This window comes from Lepus europaeus, chromosome 17 (genome assembly GCF_033115175.1).
Source record: "Lepus europaeus isolate LE1 chromosome 17, mLepTim1.pri, whole genome shotgun sequence".
Taxonomy (NCBI): domain Eukaryota; kingdom Metazoa; phylum Chordata; class Mammalia; order Lagomorpha; family Leporidae; genus Lepus; species Lepus europaeus.
Genome location: NC_084843.1, coordinates 30,745,457 through 30,768,146, shown reverse-complemented (window position 1 = coordinate 30,768,146; position 22,690 = coordinate 30,745,457). Strand labels below are relative to the sequence as shown.

Sequence of the window (22,690 nt, the reverse complement as noted above, 5' to 3'; positions counted from 1 at the left end):
CAGACAGTAGCAACAAGGGAGGGTGTGGAGTATTTGGAATCCTCATGCATTGCCGATGGGAATACAAATGGTTAACTATTTTGTAAAAATAGTTTGACAATTCTTCAATAATCTAAAGATTTCATATGACCCAGTAATTCCATCCCTAGGTAATTTAGTCCACTTTTGATACTACAATAAGACTTGAAACTGAGTGATTCATAAAGAATGGGGATTTGTTTCTCAAGTTTTAGAGGCTAGGAAGTCCAAGATCAAGGCACCAGCAGGACTACTGTCTGGTTAGAGCTGCTGTCTGTTTGGCAGATGGCATCTTGCTGCCACATCCTTGGAGGACAGGAATATTGGGACCTCACACGGCAGAAGGGTCTGAAGAGCGAGAGCATCCTTCTTCAACCTTGTGCCCTTTCATAAGTGTACTAATCCCATTCATAAGGGTGGAACACTGCTGACTTATTCACCTCTTAAAGGCCACACCTCTTAATACTGTTGCATTTGAGGTTAAATTTCAACATGAATTCTGGAGGGGACACCAATATTCAAACCATGAGCACTATGTATATATATCCAACATAAATGAAAGCACACATTACACATTATATGCAAATGTTTAATTGCAGAATTTTTCACAAGAGCCCCAAAACAGAAACAGAATAGTGTCTATCAAGGATGAGTAGATGAATAAAATGCAGCATATTCATACAATGGGATATTATTCAGCAATAGAAGGGAATAAAGTATTGATATGTGTTATAACACAGAATGCCCTGAAAACAGGCTAAGCAAAGGGTGACAGATACAAAGCCACATAATGTATGACTCCATTTATGTGAAAAGTCCAGAAATGGAAAATCCACAGAGATCGAAAGGAGATTAGGACTTTCCAGGGGCTGATGGAGAGGATGGGATAATGGAGAGTAACTGCTAACAGTCAGTTTTCCTTTTTGAAAACTATTCTAAAATAGATTATGATGTCAGAGGCACAATTCTATGAATATAATAAAAGTGATTAAATCATAGACTTTTAAAGGTTGAATTTTATGATATGTTAATTATATCTCAATAAAACATATTTTAAATGAATCCAATGTCAATACAAAGCCTTGCTTACTGACATGGAGTTGTGTCCTCTCCTAGTGCCACATCTTTTTTCTTCCCTCTATCCCAAATCTAGCTGTCTTAAAGAGAAAGATGACCAGAGGAAGTCCTGAAGTCTCCCTTTCAAGGGGGACCAACACTCATATTCATTCAAGTTTGCTGGGAAACTTTGAAGAGGATGGAACTTCAATGGTTATGGATGGCTCTGCTGGATACAGATACTCAAGTCACTATCCTACTACTACCTGTTTGGTCAGGAAAGAGGGCTTCTGAGCTCAGCTGATAAAATTTGGGCAAGGTTTCCAATAGAAAAAATAAATCTAGAGTGACAGTGTCATGTTGTGGTTTTCACTGCTGCAAGAATATTGGTGTATATTTTACATGGTTGTGCTGTAAAAACTTATAACATCCAGAAGGGATTCTCCTGATTGGGAAAAATCACATGTAGAGAAGTAGTGGGGCATCTAGTGGGATAATTGTATATAGGAGGACATGTAAATCACTCCCAACACACTTTCCGATTCTGTCTCAAGGGAACCCAGGAGGAGAAAGGGAAATCCAGCCTCCGCACCAATTAAGTACTAATAAGCACTAAATCAGTACTACTAAGTACTAAAAGGTAGTACAGATAATTGAGACACAATATTTCAATCTACCTCCCAGAATGCAACTGGAGACTTAGGGTAGATTATTCCCAACTGAATTCAGTTTTATCCCCGTAGCCTCCACTGTACCAAGATTATAACTATACCTAAATCCATTGCAAAGACTGATGCCACCTGTTTGCTGTTTTGGACATTGTCAACACCTTGTCTATTGCGTTTTCCCCAAGAACAAGGGTCAATACCAGTTCACATTCATGGCAAAGTCTCCAATTTAAGTGCATGTTTTCAGTATCTCTCAGAAAGAAAGATGAAGAAAGAGTATTAAGGATCTTTATTCCTTCAAAGCCAACTGTGGAACTTTCCTCAAGATGCAAAATGTCTTGGTATGGCCCTTTAAACCAATTTAATTGATATTTAGGTCTGCCAGCCATCATTAGATGGTTACACATTGAGGATGGTTCTGTACTGTTTATGGTTCTAGGGAAGGAGGTTTAAAATTCACTCTTGAAAGTGGGAATAAATTCCCACATATTGTATGATATCAATGGGGCAACATAACTGGCATAGAGGGATAAGGACTTGATAGTGCTCTTTTAATATATTGGGTATGAGCAGTGAAACAAACTTGCTGCTGATTATAAAGAAAATTGAACGTACATCAGTGTAAAAATTAAAAGAAAAATAAGGAAAGAAGGAGGAAGGGTGGGAGTGAGTAAGGGAGGGAGGGTAGGGCAGGGCATATCATTATGCTCTTCAAACTGTAAACATGAAGTTTGTTCCTTTTTATACATAAAAATTTTAAAAATTGTTCCTTCCTTCTTTTCATTCATTATTCAGTAAAAATATAAATCTACAAATTAGCCACTGTTAAATCCCAGGTTTTAGTTCTGGGGTCATTTTATTTTACCTTGAAGGCACTTTTCTGCTTCCTTCTGTTTGCCATGGCTCTAGGGGATACAGTTACCAGGAATTTGAGAGTTGTCAAAGCTGTAGCAGAACCTACTAGGCAGAGAAGATAAAGTAATAATGAAGAACCATAGAGCTCAGAATCACTGAATCACTGGAAGTACCTGGCAGAGTTACAGAGATAGAGGGAAAGGGACAGGGAGAGGGAGTGAGGGGGTGAGGGAGAAAGAGAGAGAGAGAGAGAGAGAGAGAGATCGTCCGTCCACTCATTCTTTTTCCAAATGGCTGCAAGAGCTGGGGCTGGCCAGGCTAAAGTCACGAGCCTGGAACTCCACATGTGTGGCAGCCCAGGATGGCTATATCTGTCCTACCTGCCTTATCAGGAAGTTGGGAAAGTCAGCTGAATTAATATATAGGTAAGCTATAGCAACTTACAAAGGGACACGATGAATAAAATCAAAGAAGCCAAATAAAACCAGTATTAAATGTTTGTAGAGTATGAATGAGATGTGAAGGATTCTGAAGATTCTAAAACACATTCTATGTGCAAGCTGACACTGTTGTAATTAAAATCCTGTACCTGTATAATACTATGGAGGATGGCTGTTTCCTAGGTAATCCCATATTTCCCAAGATGTTAAAATTTCAATTAATACTTTCACCTATTTAGAAATATAACAATGGTAATATTACTATGTTGTTACTAAGTGTCAGGTGTTCAGTAAAGCCCTCACAAGAACTCTACAGAGTAAACTCTACTAGCATCCGCCATTACACAGATGATGGAGGATAATGGAAAATCTGTCAAATGTAACACAGCAAGTAGACAGTAGAGTTGAGAATCATATCCAGATTTGTCTCACTTGAGTCCAAGCTCTTAAGCAGCAAGCTATACTGTCTCTCAGTATACATCAGGCACTTAGCACCTGACAATAAAAATATGCCTTGACTTCACTGTTCAGTTTTACCAAACTTTTAATTAAAAAAAATTTATTTGAGAAGTAGAGTTACAAACAGAGAGAGAGACAGAGGGAAATCCATCTGCTGGTTCACTCCTCAAATGGCCACAAAGGCTGGAGCCAGGCCAATCCAAAGCCAAGAGCCAGAAGCTTCTTCTGGGTCTCCCACATGGGTGCAGGGGCCCAAGCAGCTGGGCCATCCTCCTCTTCCAGCCATAGGCAGAAAGCTGGATCAGAAGAGGAGCAGCCAGGGCATAAACTGGCGCCCATATGGGATGCTGGCATCACAGGTGGAGGCTTAGCCTACTATACTATAGCAAAAGCCCATCTAGCAAATTTTTAAAGAAGAACTAATTCCAATTCTCCTCAAACTATTTAAAACAACTGAAAGGGAGAGATCCTCCTAAACTTCTTCTATGAGGCCAGTATTACCTTAATTACTAAACCAGAAAAAGATACAACAAAGAAAGAGAACTATAGACCAATATCACTGATGAACATAGATGCAGAAAACCTCAACAAAATAGTATGTAATCTAATCCAACAACACATCAGAAAGATCATTCACCCAGGCCAAGTAGGATTTACCTCTGGTATGGAGGGATGGTTCAATATATGTAAATCAATAAATATGATACATCACATTAACAAGTTGAAGAATGAATACCATATGATTATCTCAATAGATGTAAAGAAAGCATTTGATAAAATACTATGTCCTTTCATGGTAAAAACCTTAAGCAAATTGGCTAGACAATACAATTAAGACAATAAATGACAGACCCACTGCCAGCATCAGATTGAATGGGGAAAGGTTATAAACATTTCCACTAAGTTCTGGGACCAGATACAGATGCCCACTTTCACCACTGCTGTTTACTACAGTTCTTCAAGTTTTACCCAGAGCCATTAGGCAAGAAAATGAAATCAAAGGGATTCCAATTAGAAAGGAAGAAGTCTAATTATTCCTGTTTGCAGATGACATGATCCTACACAAAAGGGAACCAAAATACATCACTAAGAAATTATTGGAACCTATAAGATAATTTAACAAAGTTGAAGGATATAAAATTCACACACAAAAATCAACAGCATTTGTATACACAGGCAATGTCATGGCTGAAAAGGATTTGTAAGACCAGTCCCATTCACAATAGCTACAATAAAACTTAAATATCTTGATTAATTTGACCAAGGATGTAAAAGATCATTATAATGTAAATCAAAAAACATTAAAGAAAGAAATAGAAGAAATCATAAAAATTTGAAAAATCCATCATGTTTTAGAATTGGAAGAATTAATATCATCAAAATGTTCATACCACCAAAAGCAATTTGCAGATTCAATGTGATCCCAATCAAAATACAAATGACATTCTTCTCAGATCTAGAAAAAATGATGCTAAAATTCATTTGGAAACAGAAGAGATCTTGAATACCTATAGGAATTTTAAACAAAAATAAAGCCAGAGACATCACAATACCAGACTTTAAAATATACTACAAGGAAGTTAAAATCAAAACAGCCTAGAATTGACACAAAAATAGACATGTAGATCAATGGACAATTAGAAACTTCAGAAATTAATCCACACATCTACAATCAACTTGTCTTTGCAAATGAGCTGAAATCAATCCCTAGAGAAAGGACTGTCTCTTCAACAAATGGTGCTGGGAAAAATTGGATCTCCACATGCAGAAGTATGAAACAATACCCCTACATTACATCTTACAGAAAATTTAACTCAAAATGGATACAAAATCTAAATCTATAAGCTGATACCATCAAATTACTAGAGAAGAACATTGTGAAAACTCTGTAAGACACTGATACAGGCAACTATTTCTTGGAAAAGACCCCAGAAGCATAGGCAATCAAAGCAAAAATAGACAAATGGGATTACAACAAGCCAAAAACCTTCTGCACTGTGAAGGAAAAACTAAACTAAGTGAAGAGGCAACTGACTGTACACAGCAGACTCATAGAATGGCAGATGTCCTAAATAGCACTCTGGCCTCAGAATCAGCCCTTAAGGCATTCGGATATGGCTGAAGAGCCCATGAGAGTATTTTAGGCATGGAAAGCCAAGACACTCTGGAAAAAAAAAACAAACCTAAATAAAATATCTCTGCGAGTGAGATCCCAGTGGAAAGAATGGGGCCATCAAAGAAGGAGGTACCTTTCTCTGAAGGGAGGAGAGAACTTCCATTTTGACTATGACCCTGTCGGAATAAGATCGAAGTCGGCGAACCCTAAAGGCTTCCATAGCCTTGGCAACTCATGACTAGAGCCTAGGGAGATTACTGACGCCATAAACGAGAGTGTCAAATTGTTAAATCAACAACAGGAGTCACTGTGTACTTACTTCTCATGTGGGATCTGTCCTTAATGTGTTGTCCAGTGTGAAGCAATGCTATAACTAGTACTGAAACAGTATTTTACACTTTGTGTTTCTGTGTGTGTGCAAACTGATGAAACCTTTACTTAATATATACTAAATTGATCTTCTGTATATAAAGATAATTGAAAATGAATCTTGATGTGAATGGAATGGGAGAGGGAGCAGGAGATGGGAGGGGTGTGAGTGGGAGGGAAATTATTGGTGGGGGGAGCCATTGTAATCCATAAACTGTATTTTGGAAATTTATATTTACGAAATAAAAAAAAAAAGAAATGGGCAGAGGACATGTCCAGCAATTTTCAAAGGATGGAATACAAATGACCAACATACACATGAAAAAATGCTCAGGATCACTAGCCATCAGGGAAATGCAAATCAAAACCACAATGAGGTTTCAACTCAACCCAGTTAAAATGGCTATCATCCAAAAATAGAAAAAAATAATAAATGCTTTTGAGGATGTGGGGTAAAAGGTACCCTAATCCACTGCTGGTGGGAATGTAAAGTAGTACAACCACTGTAGAAGTCAGTATGGAGATTCTCAGATATCTGAAAATAAATCTCCCATATGACCCAGCCATCTCACTTCTGGGAATTTACCCAAATGAAATATAATCAGCATATGAAAGAGTTATTTGCACTCCTGTGTTTATTACAGCTCAATTCACAATAGCTAAGATATAGAATCAACCCAGATGTCCATCAACTGATGACTGGATAAAGAAAACGTGATATATATTTACTATAGCATACTACTCAGCAGTAAATGAAGAATGAAATCCTGTCTTTTGCAATGAAATGGCTGCAACTGGAAATCATTATTCTTAGTGAAATTAAAGCCAGTCTCAAAAAGACAAATATCATATGCTTTCTCTGATATATGGTAGTTAATATAGAATACCAAAACATGTATAAGAATGAGATGGATATCTTGTTATATGTTTGTTATTTTTAGCTCTTGTTTTTACTCCTGTGAACTATGGTCTTTCTACTTTTTACTTGTTGAATACTGTGAATAGGGGTGAAGTAACCCTGTGAATTTAGAGTGTATTAAAATTATTGTTTTGTAAAAACTGATGGAGAGGAGGGTGGAGAGGGGGAGGGGGAGTGAAGAAAGTGTTGTTGTCTTCTTGGAACGGTACCCTATGGAATGCATAAAATCTGTTCTCTTTATATTTAGAAAAAAAATTTAAAAATCTGCCTTGATTCTTTCTGTAGCCCCAGAATCCCAGTCACTGAACATCTTTAGAGTTTGGTAAACACTATGTTCAGAGCATCATGGAAGGAATAAACAGGAGAGGTGACTTCCATTTTCAAGGTGCTTATAGTCACAGGGAGGAAATTAAATGTATCCCATAACTCAATTAAAGGAAGCAGTAAGTGCTGTAATAGTGTTGCCTGAGCCTGAAGAAAAGAGTGACTACTTCTTGAATTAATTCAAAGTGAAGTCATGCATTTTAATTTTATTTTAAAAGATTTTACTAATGTAAGTCCAGTTGGAAGGTGTGCCTGAAGATATTATATGAAAATATTAAAGATGAATCAGAAATGTCAGAGCTTAGGGGGAATGAGATCACTGAGTTCAACCTCCACATTTAAGACAGACCAAGAACTTTCAACACCACACAATAAGTGACTTGGTAGCAGAACCTGGACTCAGATCCAGTACTCTTGGTCTTCCAGGTCATCAGCCATCTGTCTTAAGTCCCTCTCCCTTCTTGCTGTCACATAACTGCAGTGCCCTGGGACAAGGAGTTTTCTCAGGAACATGTTTTCTTTGAGTAACTAATATCACAAATGTCACAAATGACATATTGTTGTACAAACCTTCCTTTACTCTTCCTCGGGCTCCTCTCTTCTGTCAATAGTAACCTCTACTACCTCAGAGAAAAGCCCTATTGTCTATGGTTCACTTGAATTCCTCCTATCTCTTCATTTTTCACATATTTGTTTAGTATTTCCTATGTAAGGGATGTTATGATAGGATCTGGAAATATTAAATGGACAAGACAGACATTTACATCCATCACATACAAACTGTCTCTCCACAGCTTTGTGTTTTGTCACCCAGAACACATCGTAAACATGCAGAGAAGAAATCCTACTTCATTTTCTATATTTCACAGCAGCTAAAGCATTGTTCTGTTTTACTGTTTGTCATAACAACCTGGCATGAGGACATGAAAACGATTATCAATGAAATTTGTAAACACACAGAAATACAGAATAGTATGAGAAACTCCCAAATGTTCTGTTTTCATTTCAAAGCCTGATGACAGGTGACAGAGGGTCACACGGATACAGCTGGGTCAGTGATGGCAAACACAGTAAGCATTAGGTTGTTAGAGATTCATGACACAGGGGCAGGCAGTGGGATGCTCCACCTTATTCACATAAACAGCAACAGACAGAAAGCAAAGAGGTTTACCAGCTGCTGCTTGCAAGGACAAGTCACCAGCTACAGGAGATCTGAGTGAATTTGTACCAAGCAGGGTATCTGGCTATGGGTGCACTGTGCCTAATTTAGGATTATCTGCGAGGCACTGGATGGCTTCTGATGTGTACCTGACCTTCTCTGAAAGAAGGCTCTGCTCTTCTTCCAGCCCTTAAAGGGTTGCCTCTTCATGAAGACTTCTTGGCCACGCTGTGCAAAGAGGTCTCCCATCATCATTGTTCAACTTAGCCACCTGTTTACTTCCTACACAGCAATCTTAATTTCATGATTAATTGTTAATTTACTTGTCTATTTTTAGTCTCCTTTTCTAGACTATAATCTCCACTGAGGGCAGGAATCTTGTCTTTCTCCTTTACCTCTATGTTCGCAGAGTCTATAAATGTCTGGCACCTAATATTAAATTAATCTGTTTCAAATGGATAAGTAATAGAAAATTCTAAATATTTTGTTTATATCTTGATAATTGAAGTAAGCATTGAGTACAGAGGAGTAAAGGGTAATTTCTATTCTAAGTAAATGGAAGCCTATAACCCAGTGGCTCTGAATCCTGGCTACACATTAGACTCACTTGGGAGACTAAAACACAGCAACATCTGGGATTCTCTACAGACTAACTGGCTTGGGGTCTTTGGGACTGGGGCCTGAACACGGGTATTTTTAATAGCTCCCTAGATGGCTATAATATATAGCCAGGCTTAAGAACTACTTCTCTAATGAGGAAAGGCTGTAGGGAAATTGTCATCAAGATGAAGGCAGGTCTTCTCAAGTCGAGTTTAGAGTCAGAATGGTGGCCTGTGTTGTGGTGCAGTGGTTAAGGCACCATTTATGACACAGGCACCCTATACCTGAGTGCCACTGGAGTCCCAGCTATTCCACTTCCAATCCAGCTCCCTGCTAATGTGCCAGGGAAGGCAGCAGAACATGGCCCAAGTAGTTAGGTCCCTGTCATCCACATAGGAGACCTGGATGGAGTTCCGGACTTCTGGCTTCAGCTTGGCATAGTGCCAGCTGTTGTGGCCATTTGGGGAGTGAACCAGCAAATGCAAGACTTCTGTTATTTCTGTTTCCCCCTATCCCTCCCTCTATAACTCTTTCTTTTTTTAAAAAATAATTTTATTTATTTGAAAGGCACAGCTACAGAGAGAGAGAGAGAGAGAGAGAGAGAGAGAGAGAGAGAAAGTCAGAGGGAGAAATCTTATATTTGCTGATGCAATCCCCAAATGGCTGCAACATTCAGGATGGGCCAAGCTGAAGCCAAGAGCCAGGATCTTCCTCCAGGTCTCCCACATTGGTGCAGGGGTCCAAGTACTTGGGCCGCCCTCTGATGCTTTTCCAGGCCATCAGCAGGGAGCTGGATTGGAAGTGGAGCAGCCAGGACTCGAACCCAGTAACTGTACAAGATGCCAGCGTTGTAGGCAGTGACCTTATCCATTATGCCACAACACTGGCCCCAACTCTGCCTTTCAAAATGGAATATAAGCATCTGTAAAATGTTGTATTCTATTCAATCTTTTCAAAGCTTAACACCAAACCAGAGATAAAATAAGTAGAGATTGGTAACAACTGAAAGTGACTGAGGTACTAAAAACTGATTGATTTTTTTTAAAAAATTAAAAATTTGTTTAATGCATTTAAATAACAATTAAAAAAGAGTATATGTTCATTTATCCTAGTTCTATTTTTAAAAATACACTTGCTCTTATTCAAACAGCTGCAAATACTTGACTGAGTTAGGAAACAGCAGAATCTTGGTTCCTCCTGGTCACTTTTAACACAGACTTGTGTGTTGGGTCCCAAAGGTTATAACCAGACAGCACTGTGCCTTCCTTCTTCTTGTCAGATTATTGTAATTTTTTTTAGTGTTTTTGGTGAGCTGATGAGGTTAGGAGAGGTGCAGTTATTCTCATTTCAGAACTGAACATGCTCCTCCTCCTCTCAGGCTGCAAGGGTGGCACACCGGGCTCACAAGCTCAGGCAGCGTGAAGCTGTAATTGCTTCTCCTCCCTAATTTATCTAGGTTGCCACACAATTTGCTGTATCTGTAATCCCTCAGTATTGCAATCTGGGAACAATATAAATGGCTGATAGCAGAGTGGGGTTTTCAATTGTTGCTTTTCAGTGATTCACATAATGTGCTGTCATTAGCACTTTGAGGGAACACATCATGGTTTCCAGGGTTTATTGACCATTTATAAATACCAAATGAAGGTGTAAGAGCTGGTGTTGCAGCCTGGTTACTGCCTAATTACCTTCACAGGGAAAAGAGTGGCAGCATCTTCTCTGCAGGGAAATAAAATATAATTTTTAGTTTGTCTTTAACCATTTGTAGTCTCAAGAACAAATTCCTCTCAAGTACCAAAAGTCACAGCTTTCCTTTTTTCCCTCTAATATTCTAGTAATTGAACTTTCACCAAAAAGTCTGTCTACCTTTCATACTTTAACCGTTAATACTTGGAGTTGATTTTTAGATCTCTATATAAATATTCAAATGCACATTATCTCACTACAGTGAGATAATTACATTATATTAACATTTACTGAGTGGATACCATGTAGTATAAGACACATCCATTGGTTCATTTAATTCTTTCCAACCTTCAGAGATAGACATTATTATTGTCTCTATTTTATAAGAGAGGAGATTGGTGTTTAGTGAGGATTAGTAGTGAATCCAAGGACGTATAGATGGTAGATACAGCTGGATTTAAAAGATAAGACAAGTCAGTCTGATTCCAAAGCCATACTCTAAGTGTACATTCAAATAACCCCTGCTCTCCAGCCCCAGCACAGCTAACGCCTGTTATAGAGGAGGAAATGAAGACTCATGTGACTAAAAAATTGTGGCCCTGCATCTTCTAAGGTCATGTCAGACTTCTTTCTACTGCCTCAGCAGCTTTCATCTGGGTGAGCTACTACAACTGCTGGCATGTGCTGCTGACATCCTATACACACTGCTCGGGTTGAAAAGTAAGTAAAGAATAAGAACTGATAGTGAAAAAACAATCAGAAAATCTTCAAAGTAAAAGCAAATGAGGTTCCTTCCTAGTTAGGAGGAGCACAGCACCGGCGCTCATCAGGGAAGCCAGGAGTTAGAGGCACACAGGAGGAAAGAAGCAAGCCAGTCATGTCCACCGGGCACGCAGCCCAGGTCCTTTGGCCACTGACGAGGAGCCAGTGTGAGTCTCAGTGATTGATCCTGCAGCCAAGGATGCCCTTCTCTCAGCAGCCGCAGGTTCCCACAAAGGAAGGCTGCACACGGAGAAGTCTTTGTCAGGGCTCCTAATGAGAGGATTGAGTTTCACATCACAGCTACCTCTAACCAGGTACACTCTGCTGCTTTCATCTTCCTGATGGCTCCCACGGGAAAGAAAAGAAAGAGAAGAGAGACTATACTAAGAAACAAGTCACAGGCTAGTTTGGCTGGGTTTTGTTCCTCCTGGCTTCTTACCACCCCCAGGTCTGCAGCTTTGAAATTCTTTAATTTTCACACACCCTGTGTGGCCACTGGACAGCAATGGGAAAAGTTTTCCAAACTAATTGTTCATAATTCATCCACCATGGCTCACTGGAAAATGAATGCCTCTGAACCGCGGCACATGCTATTGCTTCTGGAAGATCCTCCGCAGACCCAAACTCTTCTACGCATAACCTGCCCTTCTTCAGGACTCAGCTCGGGCACTGGTCTCCTCCAGAAAACCTTCCTGGATGCTCTGCCCCAGTCCTGCACAGATCTCATTCTGCAGTCCTCTTCCATCCTACCACAGTCTTTCTTCCATAGTCCCTGCTCACATATCTGTCTCCCCATCTATACCATAAGTTCATTGAGTACAAGGAAAGTGTCCCCAGTATCTAGCATGCTGCTTGGCATACAGCATGAGTGTAATAGGCACTTATGGGTGAAATATGATTGATAAATGACTAAAACTGAAATCATATTTGCTGAGCTCTTTATATAGTATATTTAACTCTTTCAATGCTTTTTTTAAAAATAACTTTTAGGTGTGAGTATTTGGTGCAGTTGTTAATACACTACTTGGGATGTCTGTGTCTCTTATCAGCAAACTTAGGTCTGAATCTTGGCTCTGTTCCCAATTCCAGCTTCCTGCTAATGTACATTCTATAAAGGAAGCAGATGAAGGTTCAAGTAATTGGGTGCTTGACACCCATATGGGAGATCCAACTGAGTTCCAGGCTTCTGACTTTGATCTGGTCCAGCCTCACTCCTGCTGTTATATTCATCTGAGGAATGAACCAGCAGATGGGAGATCTCTATCTGTCTGTCTTTATCTTGTTGTCTTTAGAATGAATATATAATTTCTAAAAAATGGCCTTTACTTTATTTGAGGTTTCAAAAGCAATAATATTGACTGAAACAATTTTACATAGAAAAAAAAGAATCCACAAAGGAAATAAAAACTGCCTATATCTTACCATCCAAAGAAAACTACTTTATCATTTAGATATAGATTATGTAGATATTATCAATATCATAAATCCATGTATATATAATTTAGATATAGATTATGTTCCTTCCAGTAATTTTATATGCATATGTATACACAAAATCAGAATCCTATTGACATACTTAATTTTCTCACGGACAGTAACAATAACTTTTGGAAGAAGGTAGAGCAGAAATTTTTATCACAATTTAAGTGATGAGAAACTGGAACCTAAAGATACACATCTAACTAATGGCAGAGCTAGGACGATGGCCCTTGATTCTTGCCATAGTCTTAGGCTCCTGTTGCCCCTAGGGACGCCTCCTAAATGGGTGGTGTTCTTGCATCACTCCAGTATCAATGGGACATGGGTTTGTAACTGCGGGGGGTTCTTCCCTAGGAAAAGGAAAGGTTTCCAGGGTTGAGGAAATCATTTGACCTGGCCCCAAGAAGGCAACGATAGGCAAGATTGGAAATTCAGTAAATCTTAGCAGGCTAACTTTGGGGCAGATAATTTTGTATGATGAATGATATGTAAATATCCAAATGGCACTTGGCAGAACAAAGGTTCCCCACCCCTGAAAGATGAGCCTGTGTCTACACCATGGCCATAGTGTGTAAGTGAATGTTACACTTTAAAGGGAAACAAGGATGAAGCAACTAGGATATTGTCACAGGACTTTGTGTTATACTAACAAACTGAACTAAACAGGCGTCAGTACAAGTCAAAGTTTCTTTTCAATGGCCAAGTGACATCTGAACAGTGATTATCTAGGTGCAAATCATGTTGCTATGGGAATTGCAGCCTTACATTAAATCTCATTATAGCCTAGTAAACTGTGCTCCAACTCATGACCAATGCATACTGCAGTGTTCAATAAATGTGCATTGAGCTGAACGGAATGGTTATTATTATTTGGCAGGGATAACAAGCAAAATAAAGACTGACAGCAAACGTTTGCACCAGTACGCCCACTACGGAAAAGGCACTTCAGTGTGATCTAGATTTTTTTTTTCTAAATAGAGGGCCCTGAATTGTAATTCCAGAAACACACTTCAAATTATCAGCTCTGTACTGTCTTATTTACATGCATACCTGTAGGATGCCTAGCACAGAGTCTGATACATTTGAGATGTCAATGATCCATGAATTGAATTATGTTTGTGTGAAGACTGTTTTTTGCTAGCCTGCTATGAGAATTAAGGAGATGTTGACTAATAATTCACCATTCCTTTCCCTGAAAGCTCTGTAAATCAAGTTGTTTTTTTTTTTTTTTAAAGCAGCATGCTAGATTCCAAAGCCCTCTCTCAGGAGAAATGCCTGTGACTGGTGGGGTCTGGACTGTGTCCACCAAATGTGAGATCTCTTCTGCACATACATCACCTACTCCCAAGGGAGTCTGTGACTGACTGGCTGTGGAGAGTCCCACATCCTTTCTTTCCCAGTGGGAGGGGGGTCAGGGGAAAAGGCTGGGAGTCTAGTGATTTAGCATGGCTGAGCTATGTGTTCTCTTCCCGGGAGAAGCAAAATCTTACAACAGGAGAAGAGATGGCACTTTTCTAGAGAAGCTCCCATGAAGAACATGGGATGTAGTTGAAAATGACCTTTCTAGGGACAAGTTTCTTTGTGGCATAGCAGGTGAAGCTGCTGTAATGCTGGCATTCCATATGGGTACTAGTTCATGTCCCAGCTGCTCTACTTCTGACCCAGCTTCCTGCCAATGGCATGGGAAAAGCAGCACCTGGAGACCCAGATGAAGCTCCTGGCTCCTGGCTTTTCTGGCTTTGGCCTGGCTCAGCCTTGGCATTGTGACCACTTGGGGAATGAACCAGCAGATGGAAGACCTCTCTTTCTCTCTAACTCTGACTTTTAAATAAATAAATCTTTTTTTTTTTAAAATAAAGAGCAGCCTCATATTCTCTCTTAACATACATTGGAGCTGTTGGAACAGTGCTGCCAGAGTTGGGCTGAAATGGTACAAACTGGGGTCAAATGAATGAGCAGAGGGAGGGGTAATACGGGATACTGGCTGAGGAATCAGAAGACTGAAATGCTCACTTTTTCTGAGTTCATCTAAGAGAACTAACAAAAACAAACACAAGACACTATTTGCTATTCAGATCCTTTCTTGAAATTCATTGAGCTGAATTTGAAGGAACTAGAATAGATTTTTCTGGGAAGCAACCAAAACACAACTCATTAAACCCTTTAACTCTTAACAAACCCTCTTGAAGATTTAATCATGATGTAAAATCCACAAGTTTTTATTGGCAGTGTTTGGTTATCTTTTGCACAACTCTCTCAAGTGGCAACCAATATGATTTCCAGGTCTGTCTCCATTACACATTCCAGGGGCCTGCTGGCAATGTCTGTCAGATTGGTGCCCTGGTCTAGCATTATAAACTCTTTCCAAGGCAGACTTAGGACACAATCTCCCAGATGCCAACTTCTCTGCTTATAAGGTACAGAATTTATTAGTGAAAAGAAAGATAAAAAGAAAGATTGCTACCTTTAAAAGTGATTTTACATATGGTTTATTTATTAGAACTTGGTGTTTCCAAAGATACAGCTGCCCAGATCATTTGAGCCTTTGTGCTGAATCAGTGGAACTTGTCTTAGCTCCCTGTGAGCTTCTATGAGCTCTGCTATCGATGCAGAGCCACCGAGGTCTGTTGTGTCATGTGTTTGAACGAAGTCACTGGAAGCAAGGAAGCAAGTGAAGGAAGTCACTTCTCATTTGGGAAGAAAAAGTCATGAGAACTTGTGAGTTTATGTCACACATGGCCATGCAAGGTACATAGAGGGTTGGTATGAAATCCAGGTTTTTCCAACCCTGGAAATGAAGATTTCTAGTCATCCAAAGGCTATCTTTTTCTATCCTGTTTTCTTCTCTTCAATTCTCTAATATACCTGTTTTAATCTCTAGACTCAATTCTAAAGCAAAATTTGCTCTAAGATCACAGGAAAGAAACCCAGGACAGTATTACAAGAAATCGTATGAAAAGAAATTGGGATTTAGAATTTATACACTCTGAGAGTTCTGATTCTTCTTGTCTGACCTTGGATAAATCACTTAATAACTTCATAGAATATCAGTTTCTTGTCAGTAGAATGAGTATAAATAGTTGTATTATCTCACCACGCTTTTTTTCAGAGCAACTATGTGAAACTACAATTATCTTCCTCATGTGTTTATTTATTTTCCATTTCTCAGTACACTTTACTACATTATAAATACTAAGAGTTCAGGAACCTTATTGTTGTGGTTTACCACAGTGGACCAATGCCAGGAATAGCAATCAGCTCACAGTGCATGGTCAAGAAGAATGAATGAAATTTAAACAAGTGAAGGAAGGCACGAAGGAAAGAAGGAAAAAGGAAGGACAGAATTTTTGAAGCATTATTGATACACTTCAGGAAAATGATCTGTAAATTATTAAGTATTGTCTGCATAACTTAAAAATTATAACATTTCATGTATTAATTACGCCAGCATCTTTAAAAAATGTAAGTTACAACAAGTTACTTCCTCGATTAAAGCTTCCTTTTACTTCTTAAAAAATAAAAGCCAAACTCCTGGCCGGCGCCGCAGCTCAATAGGCTAATCCTCTGCCTTACGGCACTGGCACTGGATTCTGTCCCAGTTGCCCCTCTTCCAGGCCAGCTCTCTGCTGTGGCCAGGGAGTGCAGTGGAGGATGGCCCAAGTGCTTGGGCCCTGCACCCCATGGGAGACCAGGATAAGCACCTGGCTTCTGCCTTTGGATCAGCACGGTACGCCAGCCGCAGCACGCCGGCCGCGGCGGCTATTGGAGGGTGAACCAACGGCAAAAGGAGGACCTTTCTCTCTGTCTCTCTCTCTCTCTCACTGTCCACTCTGCCTGTCAAAAATAAAAAATAAAAAAAAAAAGCCAAACTCCTTTCAGCTTATCAAGCCTATATGATCTGAACTCTACCTGCCTAATTTCCAGTCAGTTTCCCTCTTCTCTGCCATACCCCAATCACTCTGATAATCTTGTATGTTCTCCAATATGCCAAGTTTGTTCTTGCCTGGCACCTTTGTGTTAGCCTCTTTCCCCACCTGGAAAGTTCTGCAAAACCTGAGAGCTAGCTCCTCTCTGTCCTTGAGCTCTTGGCACACATGACATCTTGTCAGAGGAGCCTTTCCTGTTTATGTGTGCTGAAGCAGTCGTCACAGTAATCTATTGTTTATTTATTCATTTATATATTACTAGTCTCCTCCTTAGTGCCTGATATTCAACAAATATTTACTGCTGTGTGACATAATATTTGTTTAATGCTTATACTTCATAGATACTTTTCTATTTTGTTTAATTTCTGCAAGTTTACAAGCAAAAAAAAAAAAAAAAAAAGAGAAAAGAAAGAAAAAACCACAAAAACCCTCTATGGTTTAAAAGTGAAAGCTCTCTCTACCTCTTTCCACTGAAACCTCTCCCCAACACACTTCGCAAGAGGTATCTTTGTCCTGTGGAGAAAAGCAACTGTGGCGATTGGTTTCACATTTATGATTTAGCTGCAGTCTTGGAGTCATGGAACCCTAGTGATACAATACTTACTTGGTATTCCATTCGAACCTAGAGGGATTCTTGTGAGACATGGAAATGGTGCTACTGGTATCAGGCTATTTCCTGTCTTGGGTTAGAAGCCTCGTAATTCAGAGCTGGGAGGATGGAGGGAATGGGGTAGAAATAGGTAGATGGAAGCAAATGGTAGTGAAATTCACTGGTTCCCATTTGGGCTTGTTTATACCCATGCGTCAGTAATTCTGTACAAAGAGCACTGGACCAGGACACAGGACTAGAGTCTGAGGTTGTCTCTACAACCCCTCTTCCTTCTACTCAATGATGTGGAACTGGTAACTTAGGGGAACCCCAGCTCTGAAACTCTATGAATTGATGAAAGGAGTCTGACCTTTCCCAGTGACCATGATGTCTGTGAAAAGGGATAACCCCTGCTGTACTTCTGGTAAGTGTAGCTTTCCTGAACTAAGTAGGATTTCTCTGACTGTCCAATAGGGTCACCAGACAATCACAAATCTCTGCTTTCCTCATGCAACTCTAGTCTCCTCTTTCCTTGAGAGACCAGGCAAAAACCCTCACTGTCATGTGGGGTTTAATATCTAACTATACAACTAAGTACACTCCAACCACTCTCCAAGAGATGGATTCCTACTGTATCTGATGTTGCTAGCACTACTCATCTGCCTTCAACATGCTGCACATGACATTAAACAAAGTCTCCCATTAGCACGAAAAGAAAACAATCTGGAAAAAAATGACTGTCAAGCAGAGTTCAAACAGGCCACAAGTAGATGTGGAATCTAAACGCATAAGGTTTGCTAAAAAAAACTGTAATAAATATTTATCATGTATAGGTATATGCATGCATGCATAAATATGTAGGTACACATATAGATGTGTTTGTGGTATAGTCTAAGTCTGTGAAATCAGTCAAGGCAAGAAAGACAAGAAACGCTATCCAATTTATGAAATTAACTAGTGACAGCAACAGGAGAAAAACTTAGTGTAGAACAAGGTATAATCAAAAGAAATGAATGTTACGGAAAAGGATCTGGGAATCTTTATCCCACACTTACGGGTAATGGGTTAAAATTCTGGTCCACAAGGTGATTGTATCCATGGTCAAAAAATGAATGCCGTATCACTACATCAATGCCCTGGTTGGCCAGCATTCCCAAAGTGTTCAACCATCTAAAATGCAAATGGAAGAAGCTACATCAATATATTTTAATGGCATATAATATATCTATAAAAATTGATTACAACATACAAGTACACACCAATCCTCTATAACCAAATTTATCCAGTACTTTAAAGGAGAAAATTGTAGTAGAGCATTACGACTTTGACTATAAGGTAATTTAAAAATTTGTTATCTTAAAAATTAAGAAAGAAGGAAGCAAGCATCAATATTCTTAGAATTATATCTTTGAATAACATTAAGTCTGTTCTCTTTATATTAATAAAAATGCAAAATAAAAGAAATTATAAGATTTTTGGAGATTATCAGATGCAAATTCTTCATTTTACAGGAAAAGAAGTGGAGATCCAGGGGAGCACAATGACTTCCCTTGGTTATGAAGTCATTATTGCTAATAACTTATTTTGTATTGATGAATACCCAAGCCATTTTTAAGCCTAATGCCATCCCTCTGGTCACAAGATATACAATCACAGGAGAACACACAATATCAGTTCCATCTCAAACTCCCTTTTTTACTCTCTGCCACCATGCACACACCTTTCATGGGCTCCTAAATCATGGACTCCCATGAGCCATGCAAATGTACCTCAGTCATTTGCATGACTCATATTCATATATATCACTGTCAGGTGTTGATGCAATAATTTTCCTTGGCACTATAATTAATTATTCAGGGGTTCACACATACAAGTATGTTACAATGAAGTACCTGCACTGCTCACACACTTACCATGTACCCCACTATACCAAACAGCCACTTTCCAGAGTACGTCATCTTTCAGTAATATTGCCCTCTTGGTTCTCCCATCACCCATGGCTGATCTTGCCTCATAATATACACATTCAATTCATTCATCCACCCATTCATTCTCATTTTCATTCTCTTCTCTCTCTGTCTCTCCTCCCCCTAATTATGAAACTTATGGAAATTTCTCACTCCAATGTGACCATATATGTAATAAATATGTCTTACATCTTCAGTCTTCCCCATATGAAAGGCAGGGTATTTCACAATATGCTTCAAGCACATGTGTGTGTCCAGGTTCATCTATTACCTCTTCTGCCCTCTCCTATTCTCCACAGGCTCTAAGCCATAAGAAACTACTCCTAGCTACTCAAATACATTATGCTTCCTCATACTAACCTGAAACTGTTTTAATATCTGCTTAAATTTTTTTTCCTCTTCTCCTATAACCCACCTCTTTTCATCTAGCAATTTTCTTTCCATCTACTAATTTCCAGTGTCATATTCTTCTAAACTCTGCTGCTACAGCCAGAAGTAGTACCTCCCTCTCTACTTTCGCAGAATCCTATTCACACTCTCTGGGAGCCCACCAAGTGGTAATTTGCTTATTTATATTCCTTCTCTTCAGCTATGAGCTCATCAAGCATAGACACAATGTTTGAGCTTGTACCCAAAACACCCATCACAGTTCCTGGAACATTGCAGGTGCTCAATACTCTTTAAGCTGAAATTTATCTGCATAAAACTGGATCCTAGGAACCCTATTCTTCAACATTCAGCCCACTGGAGGAAAATCATGCATAGTTATGATTTCCCAAATCTGAAGCCATATAGAGGTCCAAACACATGATTTGTGGAAGAAAAAAGTTTTTTTCTTGCTAGAATAAAAAGCATTGCTAATTTTTGTATCATGAATAAGTGTTATTCACATTTTCAAACCTTTTTTCACATTTACAATTATATTTTATTTTCATAAAAACTAAGAAATATAAACTGACAGAGTTAACAAAAACAGACAAGAACAAAATGCAAAACAAATCACAAAAACAAAAATTTTAAACCAGAAGGAAAATCTGACTATAACATAGAAGAATCTTGTTGTTGTTGTTCAAATTGGGACACTGTGACCTAGGGAATTGGAATTACTTTTGGAAATCCCATAGCTCAGCTACTTGCCTTTATTTTTATTAATCTTGCTGCCTGTGAAATCAGGACAAGTGTAGTTTTCCATTAGCCATAATATTAATAAACTTGTCACAGCATGTGCTGTGATAGAACCATAACACAAATCCAGAGCTAAAGCCTCCTAAATCAGTGTTATTTCCATGTTGAAAGAGCATAGATACAGTAAAGTTAATAAGTATTTATCTATAAAACAAGTATGTCTTACTTATCTTTACATTTTTATATTGTTAAATGAGTGAAAAATAAAACAAATAAACATACTATTACATATTTGTGAGCTCCTAGATCCAGTAGCAATTACATATTAACACAAGTCTGTATCTTGCTGTTTTTACATGTGAAAGGATATTCATTCACTCATTATTCAATAACACTTAACTAGTCTCAGCATGGAGGATACATGCAAAAATGCCCATGTGATCATGTCAGTAACTGGTAAATCACTGGGTGTGTAAATACCTTTTTATATACATTTACAGGAATGGGATCCAATTCCTACTTGTGACCTCTATAGGGCCTGGCACCATGACCTGCATAGACTCTATATTTAACAAATAGGAGTAAATTAGTAAACCTGATTTTTCTTTGCAAGTATATGGGGAACTGTTGAAGAAGCTGTAAAGTGGAAGAGAAGAATGTGCATCCTCCCCCCCCCCCCCTTTCATGTGTGTCCAGGATCTGGAGATTAAAAATGACTATGCCAGAACCACTGCTTCCCCTGGCCTTCAGAGCAGAATGCTTAGTGCTGAAGCTGTCTTCATCTCTTTTCTGTGATAACAAATCCCCGGAGAAGGGGAAATAAATGGTCTTCCAAAACTGCCTTCTAAGCGCAAGTAAAGAAAGTTGGTAAAATGACTGGTATACACATCCAAGGATGCTGCTCCAGTCATTGTTTTTCATTCCACAAAAATTCTTTTGAAGACTTTGTGCCAGACACTACTACTTTCTGGAGACACAGCAGTGTACCAATGGTATACTTGCAGTGTGACAAAGAATCTCAAAGCCCTGACTGGGAAACACTCTCCTTGGGTACTTGGTGGAGAGAATTCTGATTTACACACACATTTGCATGTTTCTTAGTGAGTTCACATTTATATATGTTGAAAAATGCCTTCTTTCCAATTTCTTTGTAACCTCATAAGAGCTTCCTGGAATGCTTTTTTTCCCTCCAGGAAGCCACCTATGTCCCTTTGAGAAGTGGGTACTGTCAGTGGAGTTGAGATCGAACGGGTGACAAAGAGATAAGAACAGAAGCAGAATGAACTAATTTTCATCTGATCTGTGTCAACCAAGCATTGGATGTCGGAACTACAACCCATGGTTAAAGAACCATGTTTATCTGTGTTCTGGAAAATAAATGCAGAGCTCTGGGAATATGTGGCTGATGCTCACATAAAGGCAGGTCTCTGCTGCAGATGATTCCATGAAGGTCTGAGGTATTTCTCATTTCACATCATTATTTAAAGGGAGGAATGCTCACAAAAACACTTGTACAGCTCGGTTGCCAGCTGGGCTCTGCAGCAGAATCCCTTTTTCTTCTTGTTGATAGTTGGGCAAAAGCTATTCCTCTACTGATTCCAAGGGGCCTCCTGTATTACTGACTGTCAGTCTGGCTTCTCACCCTTGCAACCTGTCACACATTAAACCAGTGTGGAATGTATTTTTAAACAAGATGCTCAGCAATGCTGTATCAAATGTTGACTCACTCCATTTCATTCATTTGAACCATGCATTCTGGACAACTGCTCTGTGCTATATATTGTTAGATGCCGAAGATACAGATATAGAAGACGTGGTACTAGCATGAATTACATTGATTCATTATCTTCATCTACATTTGCCACAATTCTGTCTGTAAAGGCAATCTACTTGACTAGTCTGATTTATCCTTCACAAATGTATTAAAGAACTACCTCAATGGAGAGGGACTGCCTATATAAAATTAGGAACAGCTGTTAGTAGACCACATAGCTGAGGGTGTAGCTGCAGTTCCTAGGAGCACCTTGCTTAGCAAATGGTCTAGGCCATAGAATTATACTGGAACAGGACAAAGCTGCTTGGTTAGTCCACGCTCCTTTGGTGTTTGTCCCTGCCACGTGACACTGGCAGGAGTCAGAGGCCCTTCATGGTCCTGGCTTCCGTCATTCTCCAG

General features: G+C 39.2%; 1 protein-coding gene across 3 annotated transcripts in view; it reads right to left on the bottom strand.

Annotated features, from left to right (window-relative positions):
* HPSE2 (heparanase 2 (inactive)) overlaps window positions 1-22,690 on the bottom strand; it is a 680,289-nt gene that overhangs the window by 122,111 nt on the left and 535,488 nt on the right. For all 3 annotated transcript variants that reach the window (XM_062214714.1, XM_062214715.1, XM_062214716.1), the window contains one exon: window positions 18,481-18,595. In XM_062214714.1, the coding sequence (XP_062070698.1) occupies window positions 18,481-18,595 (115 nt within the window). The remainder of the gene's footprint in view (window positions 1-18,480; window positions 18,596-22,690) is intronic.